Source organism: Peromyscus eremicus, chromosome 10 (assembly GCF_949786415.1).
Source record: "Peromyscus eremicus chromosome 10, PerEre_H2_v1, whole genome shotgun sequence".
Taxonomy (NCBI): domain Eukaryota; kingdom Metazoa; phylum Chordata; class Mammalia; order Rodentia; family Cricetidae; genus Peromyscus; species Peromyscus eremicus.
In genome coordinates, this window is record NC_081426.1 from 59,740,935 (window position 1) to 59,762,666 (window position 21,732).

The window sequence follows — 21,732 nt, forward strand, 5'->3', positions numbered from 1 at the left end:
TTATGTTCATATTCTCCATGCCAAGCGTAATGCCTGTCACCTAGCAGATTTCACAAAAGAGCTTGAAAGAAACTAAATCATAGGGGTTAGTGAATCCCTGTCTGGAAGGATCATAGATATTTCGGAAGCTTCCGTATACGGAAGTAGATTTTTGAGGTTTGGACCCGGCAAGGAGAATCGACCGAGTCCTGGATAAGACGAAAATTGCTTCACCGGTTTCACTTCTTAGATCTGTCTCTAGGCCAATTGGCCACTAGGGCGGGTGGAACCAAAACAAGAAGAAAAACTGCATTTCCCGTCATGCCTCTGGAAACAACTCCCGCTGACCCTCAACGTCCCCACCTCCCTCACCCGGAAACGAAAGGGGCACTTCCGGTTTTGCAACCCCGGGAGCCGGCGGCGTTGGTCGGCCCTTTAGGGCCTCATTCGGAAGCTCCGCCTTCGCTTGGGTCTTTCTAAAAAGACAGTGTCGGTCTGGACCGAGTGGGACAGGTAGCACCCGGGGGCCGTGGGGGTTCCGGGGCCGTGTGCTGCACGGGGCCGGGAGGCCCCGTTGCTCCGGGAGGCCCCGTTGCTCCGGGAGGCCCCGTTGCTCCGGGGCCTTGGGGTTCCGGCGGGCTCTGGAAGCGGGTCGGAGGGTCGTCGCCCCAGCACTGATTTTTTTTTTTTTGCTCTTCTTTTTCTCTGCCGTCTCAGCGTCCCGGGCTCCCTGCGTGTCTCCCATGGCGGATACGACCCCGAACGGCCCCCAAGGGGCGGGCGCTGTGGTGAGTGAGCGGCCTGGTCTCCCGGCTCCGTCCGCGGGAGTTGGCGAGGAAGGAGCAGGAAGTGTTGGGAGAGCGGCCGGGGCGTTCTAGAAGCCGCTGCCTGCGGGGCTGGGGTGAGGGAGTGGCGGGGGGCCAGAGAGGAGCTCCAAGTTTGTTTCCAAAGCGACACTGCCGGCCGGCGTTGGAGCAGGTGGCCGTCGGCCTGTCTGCGGGGACACGGGGCCTCCCTGCGCCTTCCCGCAGCCTCCCTGCGTCTTCCCGCAGCTCAGTCTCCGCTTGTCTCCGGTCCCAAGGTTGAAGGTGCCATCTGAGGCAGAGGCTGCCACCCGCACCCCTCGTGGGGCGCGTGGTAGTGCCCTTTGTACCTGCTTTAAGCCTTTTTTAAGAAATTCCGAAAAGGAGAGAGCGGTGTGTTTTCAATTGGTCGTCTACTAGGGGGACGACTACTACCCTTTTGTAAACTGGTAACTAAAAGTGTTGTTGTACTGCTCTCTCCGAGACATCTTGTCATTTAGTCCTTAAACTGAGTTTTTGGTTTTTTTTTTTTAAACATTTGACAGCACCTCCGTATACACACACCTATTTTGCTGACCCATTTGACGTTCTTGATAACCAACAAGTGCTAAGTAGCGTTCGCCTCTTCGCTCCATTTGGGAAGGTTAACGCTGATGGTAACCTAATATGTAGTTCATGTTCGGATTTCCTTCATCGTCCATTGGCACCTCCCCTCCTTAGAGTTCAGCCACTTTATGTGTCAGTCTTACCTTGAGACTTTCAATCAACGGAAGTTCCTCTTTGGGTTTTGAAGACACAGGTAGTTGCAGTGTCTAGACCTGTTTTGCAGAGTGATCCAGAAACTGGAGTTACGTGACTGATTGTGTCCTCAAGACAAGAACCATTTTATGTTGACTCTGTTTGGGGAATTCAGGTGTGATGTTTAAGGTGATACCTCAACTGGTTCACCATTGCAAAAATACAGTTTTCCCCTTAATAATTAAAAAGTTGTCTATCTTAATACTTTGGGACTGTGTGAATAATTTGCCCTCAAGCGTTCAATCCAAAGATCCATTAAAATAATTGGGGGGGGGTTGGAACTGTGTATATCAGGCAGTTCACACTTAAAAACTTAAACCACCATGTGCCTTTTAAGCTGCTGTATTGTGTAATAGAACGTACCTACATCAAGAAGACCTGGATGAGGGACTGGAAAGATGGGCTCAGTGTTTAAAAATGAGTGCCGCTTTTTCAGAGGACCCTCGTTCAGTTCTCAGCACCTACCAGCTGCTCACAAGCCCCTGTAACTCCGGTTCCAGGGGATCTTCTGGTCTCCATAGGTCACTGTATACACCACACAGATGTATTCACATACACATAACACATAATTAAAAGTAATAAAAATGAATCTTTAAAAAAAGATGTCTAAAAAGGATGATTCAGTGACTTACTGACGAGTGAAAACCCTACACAGATACTTATTTTGTTGGGTGGAATGTATAGAGATCAGAGGAAAACCTATGGTAGTCAGTTCTCGGCTTCCATGGTGGTCTCAGGGTTCAAATCCCAGCTGTCAGTCTTGGCAGCCTGGGCTGGACTGTCTTGATGGCCCATCAAATGGGTTTTAAAGAGATTGCTCTAAAGAAACTGAACATAGTAAGCTAGAATCAGCCTTGCATTTGACTGCTGCTATAATCAGTTAAGTTTAGAGGCATCACAGTATAATAACTAGATCTCAATAGAATAGGCTAGCAGCATGTTTTATATTCTTGATGTTGCTAGTATGTAATTAAAAGGCATGTAATAATGCCCTTGAATTTTAAATATACTTGTATTTTTCCTAAAAAATTTTTACACATGCAAAAAACCAGAATGAAATTGCTTAAAAGTAGTATTTAAAAACATCAGATAGATGCATGATTGTGTTTTAAAATCAGTTTATTAGAAGTACCAACTAGAAGAAAAAAAATTCCATCACATATAATGAGGATATGTATTATGAGACTTCTGTTTATATACCCACATATGTTTGTATCTTGGTATTAACTATTTTTGAACATTGTAGTTAAAAATATAAAAGCCTCTTTAGAAATGGATATGAGGTCCATGTAAGTGATAAAGCAGATTTTAAGTTCTTGCTTTCATGATAAGCTTAATCTAGGTCCATGGATAATAGGGTAAAGCTTGTGTAGGAGCCTGTAGTGGATGCAGAGAGTCCTATGATCTGAGAAGCAGATACCATTTCATACTTGACAGGCATGTTTTGAGGGCCCTTCTGCATGTCCATGACAGATAGTCTGCAGACTGATGACTTCAGCACTAACTCCTGCAATGATTTTACCTCTCTTTGTAATGGTTTATTTAATCCAAACCTATTATTTGATGCCTTACTCAGTTCTGGGGCCTATTTGGGTTTGTGATTTTTCTAAGAATAGACATTATAGTTCTCTTGAGAGCCATTAGTTCTTATTTAATGTTGTTTTAAAATAGATAGAGCCATTATTGTAAATATTGAAATAGCACAGAAAATTTTGTATAGTTGAATTACTGTCCTGATTTTTTTCTGAAAGTACTTCTTATACCTTCCATAGCATATATGTGAAGAAGCAGTTGAGTACCATGAGTTTCCACTTAATAATCTAAAAATCAAATGTTATAAGCTGGTTCTTAAAATAGCCTTCATAGGAATAAAAGTGCATAAATTGTCCTTAACATAATCGGACTTAGTTTACCATAATATTTTTCTTTTCAAATCTAGCAATTCATGATGACCAATAAACTGGACACAGCAATGTGGCTTTCTCGCTTGTTCACAGTGTACTGCTCCGCTTTGTTTGTCCTGCCTCTTCTTGGGTACGTATTACCATGTTTCTGAAGTCGGCATGTGTGAAATGCTTTCTAGCTTTAAGAATTGTTAAAATGTAAATGGCATAGAACTAATGAACACCAGCCTCATTAAAATCAACAGTGATGTAGTAATACCAATTGGGGGATGCTTTATTGTGGTTTGACTGCTCATTGACAGTCATGGTTTTTGCAGTTCTTACCTTTTTTAACTTGACAGAGTGAATGCTTTATATTATACAGTTAGGTATGTGTTTGAAGTGATGTTTCCCAGAATGTGGAGTACATTCGTGTAATTTATTTTCTATTGACAATGAAATGATTTAGGTGTTGTGCAATTATGATGCAATTCACAAAGGAGGAAGAGCCCTGGTAGTTGTTGATGTCTCATGATAACTTTTCCTCTGGTAATTTTCAGGTTGCATGAAGCAGCAAGCTTTTACCAGCGTGCTTTGCTGGCAAATGCTCTCACCAGCGCTCTGAGGCTGCATCAGAGATTACCACACTTCCAGTTAAGCAGAGCGTTCCTGGCTCAGGCCTTGTTAGAGGACAGCTGTCACTACCTGCTGTATTCACTCATTTTCGTCAATTCCTACCCCGTTACAAGTATCCTTTTCATACTCAGGACAGTGAAATTGCCAGCTAAGCATGTAGGAGATGTCTTGATGGTTTTTCTGTTGGAAGGATACAGTAATGATGTTCCAGGAAGCTTGTTTGGCTTTTAGTCTGTCATTTGTGTGGAGATGTATTAATATCAAATTTCTGTCCCCAAAATTTGAAATCTAAACTCTGTAGAGCTGTTGGGAATTTAAGCTTAGTCTCTCAATATTCTTGCCTTGTAAGCCTAGCAGATATTTAACAATTAACATTCAAAGCACAAGGTTATACATGAATTTAGTATTTAAATCTTTATTTCATATTTCATATTTCAATTAATTCCATATCTTGGTGGGAATATGCAAAATTTTCAAAAACATGCACATTATTTACATGTATGAGGGTTTTGCCTGTGTGTGTGTATGTACAACATGTGTGCTTGATGCCTGTGGAGATCAGAAGAGGGTGTTGAAACCCCTGCAACTGAAGTTGTAGGCAGTTGTGAGCCACTGGGTGGGTAATGGGAAATGAATTTAGGTCCTTTGTAAAAGCAGCCAGTGTTCTTAACCCACAGCCATCTCTCTAGCCCTACAAATTTGTTACTTGAAAAAAAGTTTTTGGCTACCCCAGCTACCAGTGACCTAGGAACAAAAGAAATTAATCTTGTGAAAATAATTTGCTGTAACGTAAAATAGAAAGTAAGGACATGAGCCAAGTGTGGTAAGCCTGTAATCATAGCAGTGGGAAGGAGGCACAGGAGGTTTAAAGCCAGCCTGGTTTACATAGCTAGTGTCAGGTCAGCCAAGATTACGTTGTGTGACTTTGTCTCAAAGAGCAAAACCAGGCTAGCAAATTGACTCAGCAGGTTAATTCTTAGGAGTTGGGGAAGAGAAGTAGTGAGCAGTGACAAGACCATAAATAGTAAATGCTAATCTAATGCCTAAAGAAATTGGGAATTGGGGTATATGCAAAGGTGGCCCAAAGGAATACTACAAATGTATTTGGGCCTTTGCTCTTTGTTTGTTTGTTTTGTTTTTTGAGACAAAGTTTCTCTGTGTAGTAGCCCTGGCTGTCCTGGAACTATGCTTTGTTGACCAAGCTGGCCTTGAGCTCACAGAGATCTGCCTCCCAAGTGCAGGGATTCCTTTATTCTTAATGTGATATGTTGTCCTTAATCTGTCAGTGACTGGCACTTAATAAAATAGTAGACTTTTCACTCCTTATCTTTCTAAATAATTTAAAAGTGACATTGAACCAGGCATGTAATCACACACCTGTAATCTCATCACTTGGAAAGTGAGGGTAGGAAGTCAAGGCTAGCCTGGGCTTCTGTGAGACCCTGTCTCCAAACCAAAAGTTGGAAAATAAACTGACATTAAAAACTAAGATGAATCTCTTAAGGATTTGTGAACTGAAGACAATTAGAGGAGATAAATACTCAATTCAAGGCTCCGTGGTGTCTGTGTGGTCATTTGACAGAGGATGAACTTTGGCCTAGAAGAATGAGGTTTGTGAAAACCAAGACTGGAGCCCAGATATCTTGACTCCTATTGAAGGTTATACTTTGGCACTGCCTCTGTTACTGAATCAGACTCCAAGTCTGGGGGTGTCACAGTTTAAGTTGATTTTTTTTAAGCTTTAGCAGAGTTTCGAAGTTTCTAAGTTTCAAGTTTTAAAGGAGTCTGATTCATTAAAAAAGTCTTCGGGCTGGAGAGATGGCTCAAAGGTTAAGAGCACTGACTGCTCTTCCAGAGGACCTGGGTTCAATTCCCAGCACCCACATGGTGGCTCACAACCATCTGTAATGAGATCCGATGCCCTCTTCTGGTGTGCAGGCACACATGTAGACAGAACACTGTATACATAATAAATAAATCTTAAAAAAAAAAAAAGTCTTCAATTGGAGCCAGACATGTGTACCTGGAATCCCAGCACCTGGGAAGCTGCGGCAAGGAGGAGTGAGAGTTCGAGGCCAGCTTAGGCTGCAGAGGAGGATGCGTGTTTCTGTTTAGATTCTTCTAATGTGTGGGGCATAGCTGCTCACTGACTGGAGTGAGTGAGTCAAGGTGATAACGAATTTGATACGCAAATTATTAGCAGTTAGCATTTCCAGCTAGGCCATACCTTTACCTAGTACAGAAAAATAGTGATTCATTTCTAGTGCTGATGTTACTGTCGATAACATTTTAAGGCTAGTGTTTATGCCGTTCATCATTGATAGTCAGTCAGTCATGTAAATACTTAACAAGTTTTTTTATTATTAACCTGGCAAAAATTGGAGTGGATCCATTTCTATTTTTTTTCTTTTGAAAAATTGAGCTGGGTGGTAATGGTGCACCCTTCAATCCCAGGGAGGCAGAGGCAGGCAGATCTCTGTGAGTTCAAAGCCAGCCAGGTCTACAGAGTGAGTTCCAGGACAGCCAGGGCTACATAGAGAAACCCTATTTTGAAAAAGAAAAAAGAAAAATTGGATGAAAATTGTGTATTTACCTACAGTGTAAGGTAGGTAAATATTGAACTTAATATGAAAATTTAAAGCCAATAAGACCTGTGGTAGATTTTATGTAAGCTGAAATTTATAGTCTTTTTTACAAATTCAATATGAATTTTTACAAATTCAAAATGTTAAAAAAAAGCATTCAGGTATATTTCCTCAAAGTAATGAAATTTAAGGACATTGCTTTGACACCTTTGTCTACAGTGTAGACTCTTGTAAAGGCACTGTAGAAGATTTTCTGTGTTTAAGACCAAATTAGTGTGCTGGAGAGATGGCTCTTAGCGCTCATCCTTGCAGAGGATCTAGGTTTGGTTCCCAGCCCCACATCAGGCAACACACAACTGCCTGTAATTACAGTTCCAAAGGATCCAGTCCCACTGACCTCCAAGGGTACTTGCGTGTGTGTGTGTGTGTGTGTGTGTGTGTGTGTGTGTGTGTGTGTGTGTGTGGTGAACATTAACTCGTCAAGGTACAAACACATAACTAAAAATAATAAATAAATCCTAAAGAAACAAAATGGCCAATGTGGGGTGAAAACTATATTCAATCATTTGGGTGGCTTACATTTTAGCTTTGCGTAGCAGATATTTGTGGTGCTTTATTAGGAATGTTTTTGACTTCCCAGATGGATGGTAAGATTTAGGAAGTGAGGAAGTTTACTTCTTCCTATGAGGTAGAACTTCATTTGATTCAAAGTCTGGCTATGAAAGAAAAGCCATCCCACCAAACTCCCTGTCAGGTGTTGCTTAGCTCTGCTTTGCGCATAGCCATGTGCATGGCCTTACCATACTCAGTGACTTCACAGCTTTCCTTAATTGCTTCTCCAGTGAGTATTTTCCCAGTCTTGTTATTTTCTTTGCTTCATGCTGCCACATACACTAAGAAGGTCCTTGATGTAAGTAAAATTGTTTGTTTCTTTGTCTTTTACATTGTCCATAGTTAGTTTGACTTGAAGTTTCAGACCTTTTTTCCCCATAAACTTGTTAGAAATTTTTTTAGTGATTTGAAATTTTTAAATTTAAAGATTATGTTGTTAAAGTGTTATAAAACAGCATCTTTTGGTCTTTTGTAGATGCTTTTGTAGAAAGGATTGTTCTTAAAATTGTCTTCCAGTTCCCTGAAGTTTGAAATACACATCTTCATTTAAAAACGTGTAACTTGCGAGTGCTGGTGGCACATGCCTTTAATCCCTTTAATCCCAGCACTCAGGAGGCAGATATAGCTAGATCTCTGAATTCAAGGCTAGCCTGGTCTATAGAGCGAGTTCCGGGACAGCCAGAGCTGTTGCACAGAGAAACCCTGTCTCGAAAACCAAACCAAAATCCTATTACTCTAAGTTTGATGAGCTGGCAGAGATCTTCTGTCTGTCACTGACTTACTGCCTGAGTATAACCATACTGAGTGGTTGTATAGTGACATTAAGAGCTGATTTCCTCAACTTTTTTTTTTTTCTGGTCTGGGATGTTCAGCAATCAAATCAAGCAGACATGCTGTATTTACACTTAAATTTGAATTAAAATACCAGTGTAAGGTTTTTTGTTTTGTATGTTTTTTTTGGGGGAAGGTGTTTTGTTTTACTTTATTTTTTTGAGAAAGTCTCCATGTAAGCCAAGCAGGCCTTGAATTCACAGAGATCTACCTGCCTCTCCTTGCTGTGATGGCACACACCTTTAATCCCAGCACTTGGGAGGTACGTGGTGCCATTCTAAAGAGACGTCCTGAGCTCCCACATATTTTGGTGTCAGGGTGATTAGTGAGTTATTAAAGGTGCCGTGTTACTTCTAATACTTGTTTCCTTTTGTTTTAGGCAAAGGGTTCAAATAGTTTACCTCTGCTGAGATCTGTCTTGGATAAATTAAGTGCTAACCAACAAAATATCCTGAAGTTCATTGCTTGCAATGAAATATTCTTGATGCCTGCTACAGTTTTTATGCTCTTTAGGTAAGAATTCAGACATGCTTGTTTTGAAGATTGACAAGTGAACAGAAGGATAGTCACTCAGATTGCATCCTGCTTGAATCAGAGCAAGTGCAGCCTGTACCCTCAGGTAGAGCATTCCAGATGCTCTGGTAGAAGCATCCACACCATGGGAAAACCAGGCACAAATGCTTTAACAGGCTTTGGAAATGCTTTTTCTTTGACATTTTCATGCATGCGCGTATTGAGTGATGGTCATTTTTACCTTCTCACAGCCCCATTCCTCTCTCACCTTCTCTTTTCTCTTGTTGAAATCTTTCTTCCCTAGAAGCTCCCCACGCTTAGATGTCTTTTTTGATTATTAATTAAATTTATTTGTTGACAATTTAATACGTGTATGTAGTGCATGTAGTTATTCTCCCCACCCACTTATTTTCCTTTTATCCTTTTCAATCCCTATTCCTTCTTACAAGTCCTTTTCCTATGGTATATTTTTTTGTTATCCACTGTGTTAAATCAGGGCCATCTGTGTGACCAGGGTGTGGGACCATTCATTGGAGCCTGGTGGGCTCATCAGTGAGTGTAGAACTGAAGACAGGGACTCCTCTTTCCCCAGCATCCATGAATAGCTCTGGGACAGGAAATTTGTCTTTACACCCGTGAAACATCATTTAACCCTTGGAGATTAATTTTTAATTTTTGAAAATTAATTTTAAAAATACTACATATAGAAGAGTCTTTTGTCTTAGTGAGGGTTACTATTGCTGTGATAAAACACCATGACAAAAGCAACCTGGGGAGGAAAGGAATCATTTGGCTTATGAGTCCATATCCCAGTTCATCATCAAACGAAGTCAGGGCAGAAACTCCCAACATCGCAGGAACCTAGAGGCAAGAGCTGATGCAGAGGCCATGGAGGGGTGCTACTTACTGGCTTGCTCCTTCTGGCTTGCTCAGTCTGCTTTCTCATAGAACCCAGGACCACCAGTCCAGGGTGGCTCCACCCACAGTGAACTTCCCGAATTGATCACTAATTAAAAAAATACCCTACAGGCTTGCCTGCAGCTCGATCTTTGGAGGCATTTTCTCAACTACAGTTCCCTGCTCTCAGATTACTATAGTGTATGTCAGCTGACATAAAACTAGCCAGCACCGTTTTGAAGTCTGATTCAGCTCATTCTTGCCTTTTTTGAGGTGGTATAAGGAGACATTTTCAGAGTATAGGCTTATTGTAACAATTGCCTACAGTTGTTTCCATATTTTGTTGGTAATCTGGAAATAATAGAGAAAACTTCTTTTGAGAGGTAGACTATCACAGCAGTGTTAGTCTCTGCATTGGTAATTTTGCATTTGATTTTAATCATGTACATATCTACCTGGAAGCTTGCTTTTAAATTTTAGTTTTATAGATAAGCTAATAGGGGTATGTAATCTATTGGCTTCTCTGGGCTGTGTTGTCATCAGTGAAGTTCGTGATCGAGCAAAGGAAAAAACCTTCCACAATATTTTAAATAAGGTTACTATTTTATGTTGGACTGGATTTTTAGCTGTGTTGTGCCTCATATGGCCTCACAGGCTTCAGGTTGGACACACTTCCCTTCTAAAAGAGCAGTTTATGATGAATTCTAGTTGTGGTTCTGTGTTCTCTGTTCCAGAGAAAGCAGTTTAATATGTGTGCGTTTGTAATCCATTTAGAAAATACATAGCGCTGGGCGGTGGTGGCGCACGCCTTTAATCCCAGCACTCGGGAGGCAGAGCCAGGTGGATCTCTGTGAGTTCGAGGCCAGCCTGGGCTACCAAGTGAGTTCCAGGAAAGGCGCAAAGCTACACAGAGAAACCCTGTCTCGAAAAACCCAAAAAAAAAAAAAAAAAAAAAAAAAAGAAAATACATAGCTGGTCGAGGTGGTGCCTGCCTTAAATCCCAGCACTTGAGAGACAGAGGCAGGTGGATCTTTGTGAGTTCGAGGCCAGCCTGGTCTGCTGAGTGAATTCCAGGATAGCCAGGGCTACACAGAGAAACCCTGTGTTGAAAAAAAAAAAAAATGTGAGTGAGTGAGTGAAAGAGAGAAACCTATCTGTAGAAAGTATAGTTTGTGGGTGTAGCTTTATTTGCTTATTATATTTACGGAGTTGCCATAGTTGCCATAATGCATGAATTTTTAGAGTTAATGTTTGTTTCTTTTTTTTTTTAAATTTTATTTATAGTTTATGTATGAGTGTTGTACATATATACTTGCATACCAGAAGAGGGCATCAGATCCTATTATAGATGGTTGTGAGCCACCATGTGGGTGCTAGGAATTGAACTCAGGACCTCTGGAAGAGCAACTAGTGTTCTTAACCACTGAGCCATCTCTCCAGCTCCCGTTTGTTTCTTTTAATGGTTATTCATTGTTCTGTTGAATTAGTATGTTCCATTTTATTACCCTGGTGTTTTACATTTTTAGTTTTCCAAATACTGATGCAGTAGACACCTTTCTTAATTTGCTTATATTTGTATACCAACAATGGTTTCTTTAACATAGATATCAGAATTAATTTTTTGTGTTTAAGTGCACTTTGTGTTTACTAGACCATGTCAAAATGTTCTTTAAAAAGTCTATGTGTTTGTCCAGGCCCTGGCCTGTAATCCCAGCATTGGGAAAGCTAACGCAAGAGATTTTAAGTTCTAGGCCAGTTTAGGCTGCATAGTAAGACTCTTGTCTAGGAAAAAAGTTTATATACTTGTTTTTCATAATTTTATTCATTTGTACAAGTTATTGTTACTGAGTATAAAACTTTATACTTTTTAGTCTTTGTTGACTGATCAATGAAGTTTTTATATGCCTGACAGTTGGTTTTATTTTTAGTTTTTTCTTTCCTGTATTAAGGATTGAACTCAGGTCCTGGCACTTCTTAGTAAGCACTGTGCTATTGAACTGTACTACCCTCAGTCCAATTTTACTTTTTTTTCCCCTTATTTTGAAACAAGGTCTCGCTAAATTGCCTAGGCTGGCCTTGGATTTCCAGTCCTGCATCCTCCTCCTCCTGAGTTTCTTTTTCTTTTTTCTTGTTTTGGTTTTTCCAGACAGGATTTCTCTGTGTAGCCCTGGCATCCTGGAACTCACTCTGTAGACCGGGCTGTCCTTGCACTCACAGAGATCTACCTGCCACTTCCTCCCTACTGGGATCAAAGGTGTGCACCACCATACCTAGCTATGAAAATGTGTTAAATAGGTTTTCTGGACCTGGACTGCAGTTGATAAGACTTTTAACTTGTTTCTGGGCCTTGAATTTTTCTCATTTAAAAGGAAATATTGCCTAGCATATGTAAGGCTTTGTGTTTAACCTCTAGCGCTGAAACAAAGTAGTAATTGAAATAGATAAATAGTGAAAATCCATTTCCTAAACGTTGATTATAGGATTTGATGCAGCTGTGTTTGTAAATTATTCAGCTCTAAAGCTTACACCCTAAAGTTTAGCATACTAACATGAAACCTAATTTTAGAATTATAGTAGGTTTTTACTTTATTGATGCTTAACTCAATTGAGCTCATTAAGACATTTATTTAACACTGTGGACAAAGTTATCTTAATTTTCAAGAGTAGAGTTTATCAGAAATACATTTTTTTTTCTTTTTTTTTTCTTTTTCTTTTTTTTTTTTTTTTTTTTTTTTGGTTTTTCGAGACAAGGTTTCTCTGTGTAGCTTTGTGCCTTTCCTGGAACTCACTTGGTAGCCCAGGCTGGCCTCGAACTCACAGAGATCCGCCTGGCTCTGCCTCCCAAGTGCTGGGATTAAAGGCGTGCGCCACCACCGCCCGGCCAGAAATACATTTAAAGGTAATTTTTTCACTAGAATTTATTTCTTTAATGAACGTGTGTGTGTGTGTGTGTGTGTGTGTGTGTGTGTGTAGATACCAGAGGTTGACATTAGTTGTCTTCCATTATCTCTCTCCAGACTCTCACTGAACTGGGAGTTCACCCTTTGCCTGCTCTGGCTAATTAGCAAGCCCCTGGCCTGTGAACTCCTGTTCTCATGCATGTGCAGCAGGCACTTTAGCTACCGAGTCATCTCCCTAGTCTGTGCAGCTCGACACTCAGCTTGTCTGTGTTCCTCTTCCTCCTAGCTTCTGCTGATTACTGTTTTACTCTTCCTTGAAACAGCTTTGCTAGCAACTGCATTTGAGTGAGTGTTTAATTTTTCTATCTCAGGTTTATGTACTTTTATGTGTGTGATTGTTCAGCCTGCATGCATGTGTACTGTGTGCATGCCCGGTGCCCACAGAGGCCAGGAGAGGCCCTGGAACTGGACTTAGGGATAGTGGTGAGCTGCTGTGTGGCTTTAGAAGCCAGACCTGCCTGTTGTACAAGAGTAGCAACTGCTTCCAACTGTTGAGTCCTTCCTCCAGCCCCATGCTTGTCATTTCCAGTTCCGTCCATTATCTTCCCACTGTAAATGATAGTGTCTCGTCCTTTTAAGACTGGTTAGCTTTCAACCGTGTGTGTATACTTGGGAATATAGCACATGTCTTTATGCATTCCTCTGCTGGTAGATACTTCCAGTTGATTCCATATTTTGGCTGTTGTGAGTAGCGATGAAGTAAACATGGAGTGCATAGATCACATTGATAATATTGATCTCATTTCCTTTGGATACTTGCTTAGAATAGGAATAGTTGATTCATGAGGTGGTTACATTATTTGTTCATTCCCGTTTTCCATATTGTTTGTACTACTTTACATTGCCACCACTCATGCATACTTTTTTTTCTACATCCTCATCAGTGCTGGCTACTTTTTTTTCTTATTTTCATAATTGTTCTTCTGATGGATGAATCTGTAAGCTGCTTTGAGTAACACGTTTTAATATTTTTTTTATGCATAAACAAGGGAGATTTTTCTGGTTTTGTATTTAATGTTTTTCATATAATTTTAATTACTTTAATGAATTAAAATCATTTTATGAAGTTTATTTATTTTGTCTTTAGGGATCAAGCCCACAGCTTCGACACATGCTAGGCAAGTGTTCTACCACTGAGCTATGTCCTCAACCTTCCATGTGCAATAGTATATTGTATATAGAATACTTAATACTTTAAGTGTGTAACTTAAATATAACCCAAACTATAAAATTAAAATAATCGTGCTCTCACTAGTCTTTCTATGCTTCCTTCATGGCAGATGCACTATCTGATTAGTAGAGGCTGTATTACTTAGAGCTCTGTACTGAATGATAAACCTACATTCTTGACTTTATCTTACATATGCATGCACAGATGTGCAAAGACGGATGGTCATTAGAAGTTTGTTTACTTCTCTGCTTCTTTTCTTACATTTTCTTCAGTTCTCTCTTCCCTTCTCCCTCCTTTCTGCTTCCCTGCTTTCCTCCCTCCCCTCCGTGTTTTAGATTTTTGAGACAAGGCCTTGCTTTGTAGCCCGGGCTCATCTTGAGGCAGTCCTCCCACTTCTACTTTTTGAGTTCGAGGATGCTGAGACATAAGCACCCTGTTGTGGTTTTTGTTTGTTTTGAGGGGGTTTAGTCCTCAAAACAAAATCCTCAGGTGCTTACAGGCAGTTTTGCATGGTAAGCAGAAACTGCCAAGCTACACCCTCAGCTATAGCTTTCTTTCTTATTGTATCCTAGAGCCACCCTAAGCATTCAAACGAAGGGGCTTGGTAGTCATAGGAAGAACATAAGATAGAATGCTTGAAGTTGTAAAAGGAGCTGGATAGTTTGCATGTTATATTCATATTACATGTTAATAGAAATTAAAGTTGGTTAACAACAAATATGGTGTTCCTCATTTATATTTTTTGGGTATGTGCAAGGACAGGTACATGCTGTTTTGTCTCACATTCATAGTAGTGTTACACTCTAGAGCTAGTAAATAGTGAGCTATTACATGATGAGCACTGTGTTAGTGTTAGTCATTTTGTTCTACACTTGTGTGCACGTTCCTAGAAGGATAGATTAAGGGGAGTGTTTTGTGAATTTCATCATGGGCTAACTTGGATAGTGGGAAACTGGGTTTTCAGTGAACGTTTTCTATATTTTCACTGTTAAATATTTTTTTTTTTAAAGATTTATCTATTTATTATGTATACAGCATGTATGACTGCAGGTCAGAAGAGGGCACCAGATCTCATTACAGATGGTTGTGAGCCACCATGTGGTTGCTGGGAATTGAACTCAGGACCTCTGGAAGAGCAGTCAGTGCTCTTAACCTCTGAGCCATCTCTCCAGCACCTAAATATTTGTTTAGATTGTTAAAATTTTGTTATATTATTTGTTGGGCAAAATGTAACGTTAAGTAATAAGTTTATAATCATGTAAATTATTTTTATTTTGAAAGTATTGTGCAAATTAGAAGAAAGGGTTAAAAATACTAAGCTCTTTTTAAAAAAAGATTTTGTTGTTTTTGTTTTCTACATCAGGATCTCATTATGTAGCTGTGGCTGTCTTGGAACTCACAGAGATTCTCCTGCCTCAGCTTCCCAAGTGCTGATATTAAAGGCATGCTTTAAAGCCATTAAACCTGTCTTTAAGAAGAATTTTTAATGCATTTATTATGTCTTTGTATGTATGTGAACACATGTATAGGTCATAGGACAACTTCTGGGTGTCAGTTCTCTCCTTCCGTCATGTGGGTTCCAGGGTTCTGTCTCAGGTCATCATGCTTGGCATCCAGCACCTTACCTGCTGAACCATCTCTCTGGCTCACATTCTGCTTTTTTTCAAAGTTATTCTGTGGATTTTTCTTTATTTTTTTCCTTTTGGTTTTTTAGGACTGAGTCCCTTATAGGCAAGCTGGCTCAAACTCACTATATGTTTAAAAATGACCATCTCCCTCCATCTTTCAAGGGCTGGGATTACAAGTGTGCTCCACTATGTCTGTCCATTATATTTTTCATGGCCAAGATTTTTAAATGACTAAATATGATTTACTAACCCTGCTGCTTCACTGTGTCTACCTGAACTTGCAGTGTATACCTAGTTCATCCCCCCACCCTCCTTTGTATCCAGAGTCTTGTGCGTGCCTGGTACATGCTCTATCTAGCACTGAGCCATGTCCACAGCTCCATTCCTGTTTTGTTTTTAGTTATTTGAGTGTCTTTTTTGGTTTTTTGAGACAGGGTTTCTCTGTGTAGCTTTGGCGCCTTTCCTAGAACTCACTCTGTAGCCCAGGCTGGCCCCGAACTCACAGAGATCTGTCTGCCTCTACCTCCCGCTTGGTGGGATTAAAGGCATGCGCCACCACTGCCTGGCTATTTGAGTGTCTTAATCCAGGTAGTTTGTAGGAAATAATTCTGGACTTAAGAGTTTCATAAAACACACACATACTTGCCTCTTGAGGTATTAGAATTATGGTTTTTTAGTCAAGAACACTAATTACTATAGGCTCTGTCAGTATATTATTTAGTTGGTATAGTTTTGAGTTTTTATTTACTCATAAAATAAGCCATTCTTAACTTGGATGTTTATTAAGATTTAAAACTTAATTTCAGGTGGGCATGGTGGTATACACATGTAGTCTTAGCTCCCAGAATGCTGTGATAGGAGGCTGGGGAGTTCTAGGACAGCCTGGGTTACATATTGAGACTCTGTTTCAAAAAAACAAAACATTGAGCCCACAAGATGATTGGGCAGGTACAGACCCTTGTCTTCCAAGCCTGGCTCTCAGGTTGATCCCTTGGTTTGATCCCTGGAACCCAAGGAAAGGTAGAAGGAGAAATCTGACTTTGCCCTCTGACCTTTACACACACATGCCCACATATAACAACACACACACAAATAGTTTTTAAAAATACCAACAAAAACCTTGCTTTTTTTTAAAATCAGTTCTCTGCTAATTATAGAGATAATATTTTCTGAGTTTTAGTATTTAAAATTTTAATGAGTTCGAGGCCAGCCTGGGCTACCAAGTGAGTTCCAGGAAAGGCGCAAAGCTACACAGAGAAACCCTGTCTCGAAAAACCAAAAAAAAAAAAAAAAAATTTAATATATGGATATATTTATAAAAACTTAAGTAATAGCATTTTGCTCTTTTCCAGTCTTCTATTTTTTTTTTAAGAGTAATTTGTGCCTAGATCAGGTAATTGTTACTGACCATATGGTGAAGACACACATATTCTCCTTTTAAATTGCTTGTAATTTTTGAATATATATATGAATTGTAATATGTACTCATCACCCTTGTATTTGTTTATTTCAGTGGCCAAGGAAGTTTGCTGCAGCCTTTTATATACTATAGATTTCTCACTCTTCGTTATTCCTCTAGAAGAAATCCATATTGTCGGTAAGCTTGTGACTAGCTTAAATCTCTTTTGTTTAATATACTGTCCAGATGTGGTATTTATAACCCTGGGAAATTTCTTAATAGTTTAGAACTTAGAAGAAAGAAATATCTTTGAAATTTAAGTTGTTGGCTTTAAAACTAGCTGGGGTTAGTGAAGACGTAGTTGTATAAATTGATTCTTCATTTACAGGGTCCCATCCTGATAAATTCGCTCTTATGTGGAAAATACACTGAGTACACCTGCCCCAGCAAACAGCTTAGCAGCACAGTACTCCATGGAATGGCCCTTGTTACTGCTAGCCTTAGAAAAGATTGAAACCTGAAGTATAGTGCTGCTGGCCCTTGTTACTGCTAGCCTTAGAAAAGATTGAAACCTGAAGTATAGTGCTGCTGAGTGCATAACACTTTTGTAGCAGCGTAAGTAAAAACACTGGAGGTTAAGCCATTCAAGGATGGGGACCTTACATTTCTTTTTAGAAATTGAAGCTACAGTTGTTGTTTTTTTTTATCATCTTTTAAGGTTCTAATGCTTAGGAAATATGTGACTTTCTTAATTGAAACAAAGACCATAGTTAAAGTAGTCACAGATCAATATATAGCAGTCTCTCCTTATGTGCACCGTAGCTTCCTATACTTCTGTTACACGGGGTCTAAAAAGCTCATAGCTAGGGGAGGGGTACACATCTGTAAACCCAGTGCTCTGGAGTCTAAGGCAGCTGAGGAATATGTTCAATGTTGTCTCCGTTAACTTCATTATAGCACTGAAACTCCCTAATGTCCAGAAAATTTCTGAGAGAACATTTGTTTATTTAAAGAAACAGTGTGTGGCCTGGTATGGTGGCACATGCCTTCATTCCCAGCACTTGGGCGGTAGAGGCAGGTGGATCTCTGTGGGTTCGAGGCCAGCCTAGTCTACAGCATGAGTTCCAGGACAGCCAGGTCTACAGACAAACCCTATTTTGAAAAAACAAAAATAAAAAAACAAAATAAAGAAATGGTGTGTGGATTGCACGTTACGTAATTTTTTGGGTCTTTTTAAGGATGAATTGAATTTGTCTGTAAAATGCGAAAACTGAGTAGTAAAGAAAAAAATGTAGTGCTGGAGAGATGGCTCAGAGGTTAAGAGCACTGGCTGCTCTTCCAAAGGTCCTGAGTTCAATTCCCAGCACCCACATGGTGGCTCACAACTATCTATAACGAGATCCTGGTGCCCTCTTCTGGCCTGCAGGCATACATGCAGACAGAATACTGTATACATAATAAATAAATCTTAAAAAAATATATAGATAATCCCTTTTAGATATAACCATTGTTTTTGAAAGTGCTTTTTCTTACTTCTCTTCTCAAAAAGACACTGGATTTTGAGAATGTTGTCTGTGATGAGATGGGAATCCTCCTGCTACCCTGGCTGGCCTTGAAATCCTAGGCTCCCCACCTCCTGCACTTGTACCTGAGGGCTAGATAGCTATGCATGGGTTCTCCTTTTGTATATTCCCTACAGTGTTTTCTAAGTTCATCTTTGACTTAAATTTTTGTTGTTTTTCAACACAGGGTTTCACTGTGTAGCTCTGGCTGTTCTGGAACTTACTATGTAGACCAGGCTGGCCTTGAACTCAGAGATCTGCCTGCCTCTGCCTTGCAAGTGCTGGGATTAAAGGTGTGCACCACCACACCCAGCTACTTCTTTAAATTCTTTTTGGTCAGCTTTTTTCTCAGCATTATTTGTCTTCATTGCCTTATTGTTGTGTTTCTGAACACCACTATTTTATCTTCCAGGAACTTGTTTAATGAACTGAGGATTGTTGTGGAGCACATTATAATGAAGCCCTCCTGCCCACTGTTTGTGAGAAGACTGTGTCTCCAGAGCATTGCCTTCATTAGCAGACTGGCACCAACAGTTGCGTAGTCTAACCTCTAGTTAAGCTGTGTGTAGAAGATAGCATTAGTAGCTGGTAATTCAGATATGGGTCTAAATGACAGACAGGTCTAACACCGACCTCAGTTTAGTTTACATGATTTACGTAAATGCATCTCAGTGCAAAAATAATCATTTTCCTGGCATGTTAAATCAAGCCTTTAACAGTTTCTGAGAAAATTTTACTGTGCATTATTGTTTGTGGTTATGTAAATTTGTATTTAGTGATAAATGTTACTAAATTGTTTTAGATGCTGCTATGCCTACATCATGAAATACATTTATTTCTTTTAAAAAGAATTCTGAAATTTATTCACCCCAACCATTAACCCAAGTTATGTCTGGAATGAGTTCATTATGGTAATAGATGAATTCAGTAAATTTTGAGACAGTATTTTTTCCATTCATTAATTTTGGTTGAGATTTTCACAGAAGCACATTCCCCTGCAGTTTCATTTCACATTCAGCTTGTGCTGCTTTGCTAGGACAGATGTGTTTAGTCTGCACCATTACAAGGGAAATTCTGTATTTATTTTATGCCCTGCTAAGCTTTCATTCCCATCAGTCCATCTGTGGCTTTGATAATGTTTGACAACGGCTTGGCAGTAAGCCTGTTTTGCATTAGCTCTTTGGGGTCCTATAACCATGTACTCTAGAAGGTGGTAGTGACACAGCGTTCCTTGGAGAAACCTACTGAGTAACTTTGAACATGTCCCCAGATAGGTATCAGTGTTGCTGTAGTGTGTAGAAACATCTAGTTCAGTTTCCTGACTCCAGTTTTCTTGGTTTCTTAGGCTTGAAAGGTCCTAGAAATTTGCAGCAGCAGTTCTGATGCCTTTGAAAGGATGTGATTGAAGATTGAGCATGTGATTACACTTTGTATGTTCTGAAATAATGAAGACTATTCTGTAGATTACATGTTTATCCAGCAAATATGATTCAAAAGGTTAAATGGAAAGGTTTATAGGTAAGGTAATTAATGGGGAATAGTTGAGGGGGATAATGGATGTTTCAGCCTGGTAATGCATACATGAGGTTGGGGGGATTGGATGTATAATGCATCTGTGATTGGGGCTGGATAATATGTTCAAGTCTTTTAATTGAGTTTCCATCAATTCCTTTATAAAAGTCATTTTGATCCTTATTACTGTTGCATGATTGGAAATACTTAAAACAATGCACAATTTTAGTATAGAGTAATGTAATGTGGTCTTTTTTTGTGCCCAGTTCTCCTATCTGCATGTAATTTGGATTTCTCAATATGTTCATTAGTAGCTTGTAACATAAGTTTTCTTTTTGTTTAAGCTCCTAATCTATAGAAAGGTGATAGTCTTGGGGTAGACTTCCAGAAAATACTACATGACAGCTTAGCTTTAACCAGCTACTTTTACATTTTTATAATATTTATCTGCCAAGTTGGAGAAGCAACTTGATAATATCCTGTTGATTTTTTTTTAATGTATGTGCCTAGCCTCCTTATCACTATATATGTAATCTGATGGTTTTCAAAATACAACTTTGTAGAGCAATAAAGTGACTGTAACGTTATGTAAACATGCTGATTTCTAAGATGTTTTAAAATATTATCTTGAGTGACATCGAGTTCTGGCAGCTAAAGGAATATTTATTTTGAATTTTTTTCTTTTTTTTTTTTTCAATCTTGGAACATTTTAGATTTATAAGAGGTTCAGAATAGTACAGAGAGTTCCCATGTACCTCTTACTTGTCTATTTTTATATTAGCATCTTTTAATTAGTAAGACATTTATGCAAAGTAAGATAATAACCTTGGATTAACTAAAGTACAAAATTTATTTGAATTTCACCAATTTTTCTATCTGTTGTATGTGTGTGCTGTATTTGTACCTGGATTGCCTTTTATGTTTCAAGGTGTATAAGTGAGTTTTAGATCTTTATAATATTGGTCAAAATATTTCCTTAGAGGAGCTAATTCATGCTGGCTTTAACAATGTAATTTCCAATGTTTAATGATATAAATTAAGTCTTTTTAATGATACTGCGGAATTACATTATTTCTGATACACCCGTGCTTGAATGGAAATATAGATTTGTTCCTTAAAGGAAGGTGCAGAATATAAATAATATTCTCAAACCCATGAAAAGGCAAATTTTATAATTTGAACATTACTAGATGTTTACAAACTAGATGATTACTAGTTTGCATGAAATTGTAGTTAGAAATATCACATTGTGTGTGAATGTGTACAGTTAGCTGATCTTGAGTCTGAAATTAGTGTTTCCATGTACACCTATCAAAATACAGGAAATGTAATAGTGCATAAAGTGGATGAGCAGGGGAAACGTAACACTTACTGCATAACTAAACAGTTTAAAGGAAGTTGGTTTATCATCCAGAATATCTAGTCCTTTAGGAACTGGAACAGTGCTGTTGTTTGCTAAACCCCACTGGACAGATGGAAGCTTCATACAAAACCTGTTGTTCTCTAGCAAGCATTCTGTATTCCTTTGTGTACTTCATCTCTCATTGAGTTGAATGGATTTTTTTTGTTGTTGTTGTTTATTTGGTTTGTTCTCGAGATGGGATGTCTTTGAGTAGTCCTGGCTGTCCCAGAACTCAGACCAGACTGGCCTTGAACTCCCAGAGATCTGCCTGTCTCTGCCTCCTGAGTCCTGGGGTTAAAGGCATGCCTAGCAAGTTGGCTATATTTTAATATTAAGCCACAGAGCAATTTCTTAAGCGCAACTTGTATTTAAATTTCCTTGAAATAAAATTTCCCTAAGGTAAATGCTTTTGGAAGAAAAACAAGAAAGCTAATTGTAAAAGTTAAATTTAGATACTTATGTATCCCTTACAGAGAATGTCAAGGCAAGCTTGATAACAAACCAGAAGTTCTGGAAAATTAATGGATTCTGTTGAATAAAAATTGCAAAGCCCCAATACAT

The 21,732-nt window shown here is 39.3% G+C and overlaps 1 protein-coding gene across 3 annotated transcripts; it reads left to right on the top strand.

The window, feature by feature from the left end:
- Positions 1–357: 357 nt before the first annotated feature.
- Tmem33 (transmembrane protein 33) lies at positions 358–20,824 on the top strand. 3 transcript variants are annotated; one of them, XM_059275939.1, is made up of 9 exons: positions 358–492; positions 697–767; positions 3,520–3,614; positions 4,024–4,211; positions 7,527–7,594; positions 8,507–8,640; positions 16,810–16,893; positions 18,670–18,845; positions 19,603–20,824. In XM_059275939.1, the coding sequence occupies exons 2-8, from the start codon at positions 723–725 to the stop codon at positions 18,797–18,799; spliced, it is 744 nt and encodes a 247-aa protein (XP_059131922.1). In that variant the 5' UTR covers positions 358–492; positions 697–722; the 3' UTR covers positions 18,800–18,845; positions 19,603–20,824. The 3 variants fall into 3 exon arrangements, with proteins under 3 accessions (XP_059131922.1, XP_059131923.1, XP_059131921.1); XM_059275940.1 differs by having other exon boundaries at positions 18,670–18,790; XM_059275938.1 differs by lacking the exon at positions 19,603–20,824 and having other exon boundaries at positions 18,670–19,596.
- Positions 20,825–21,732: the final 908 nt, after the last annotated feature.

Bases quoted from the DNA above. Each gene is read 5' to 3' on its own strand.
- Tmem33 (XM_059275939.1), top strand. From the start codon at position 723: ATGGCGGATACGACCCCGAACGGCCCCCAAGGGGCGGGCGCTGTG. The intron at 768-3,519 runs GTGAGTGAGCGG...TTTCAAATCTAG, and splicing joins CCCAAGGGGCGGGCGCTGTG to CAATTCATGATGACCAATAA. The intron at 16,894-18,669 runs GTAAGCTTGTGA...TTTATCTTCCAG, and splicing joins AGAAGAAATCCATATTGTCG to GAACTTGTTTAATGAACTGA.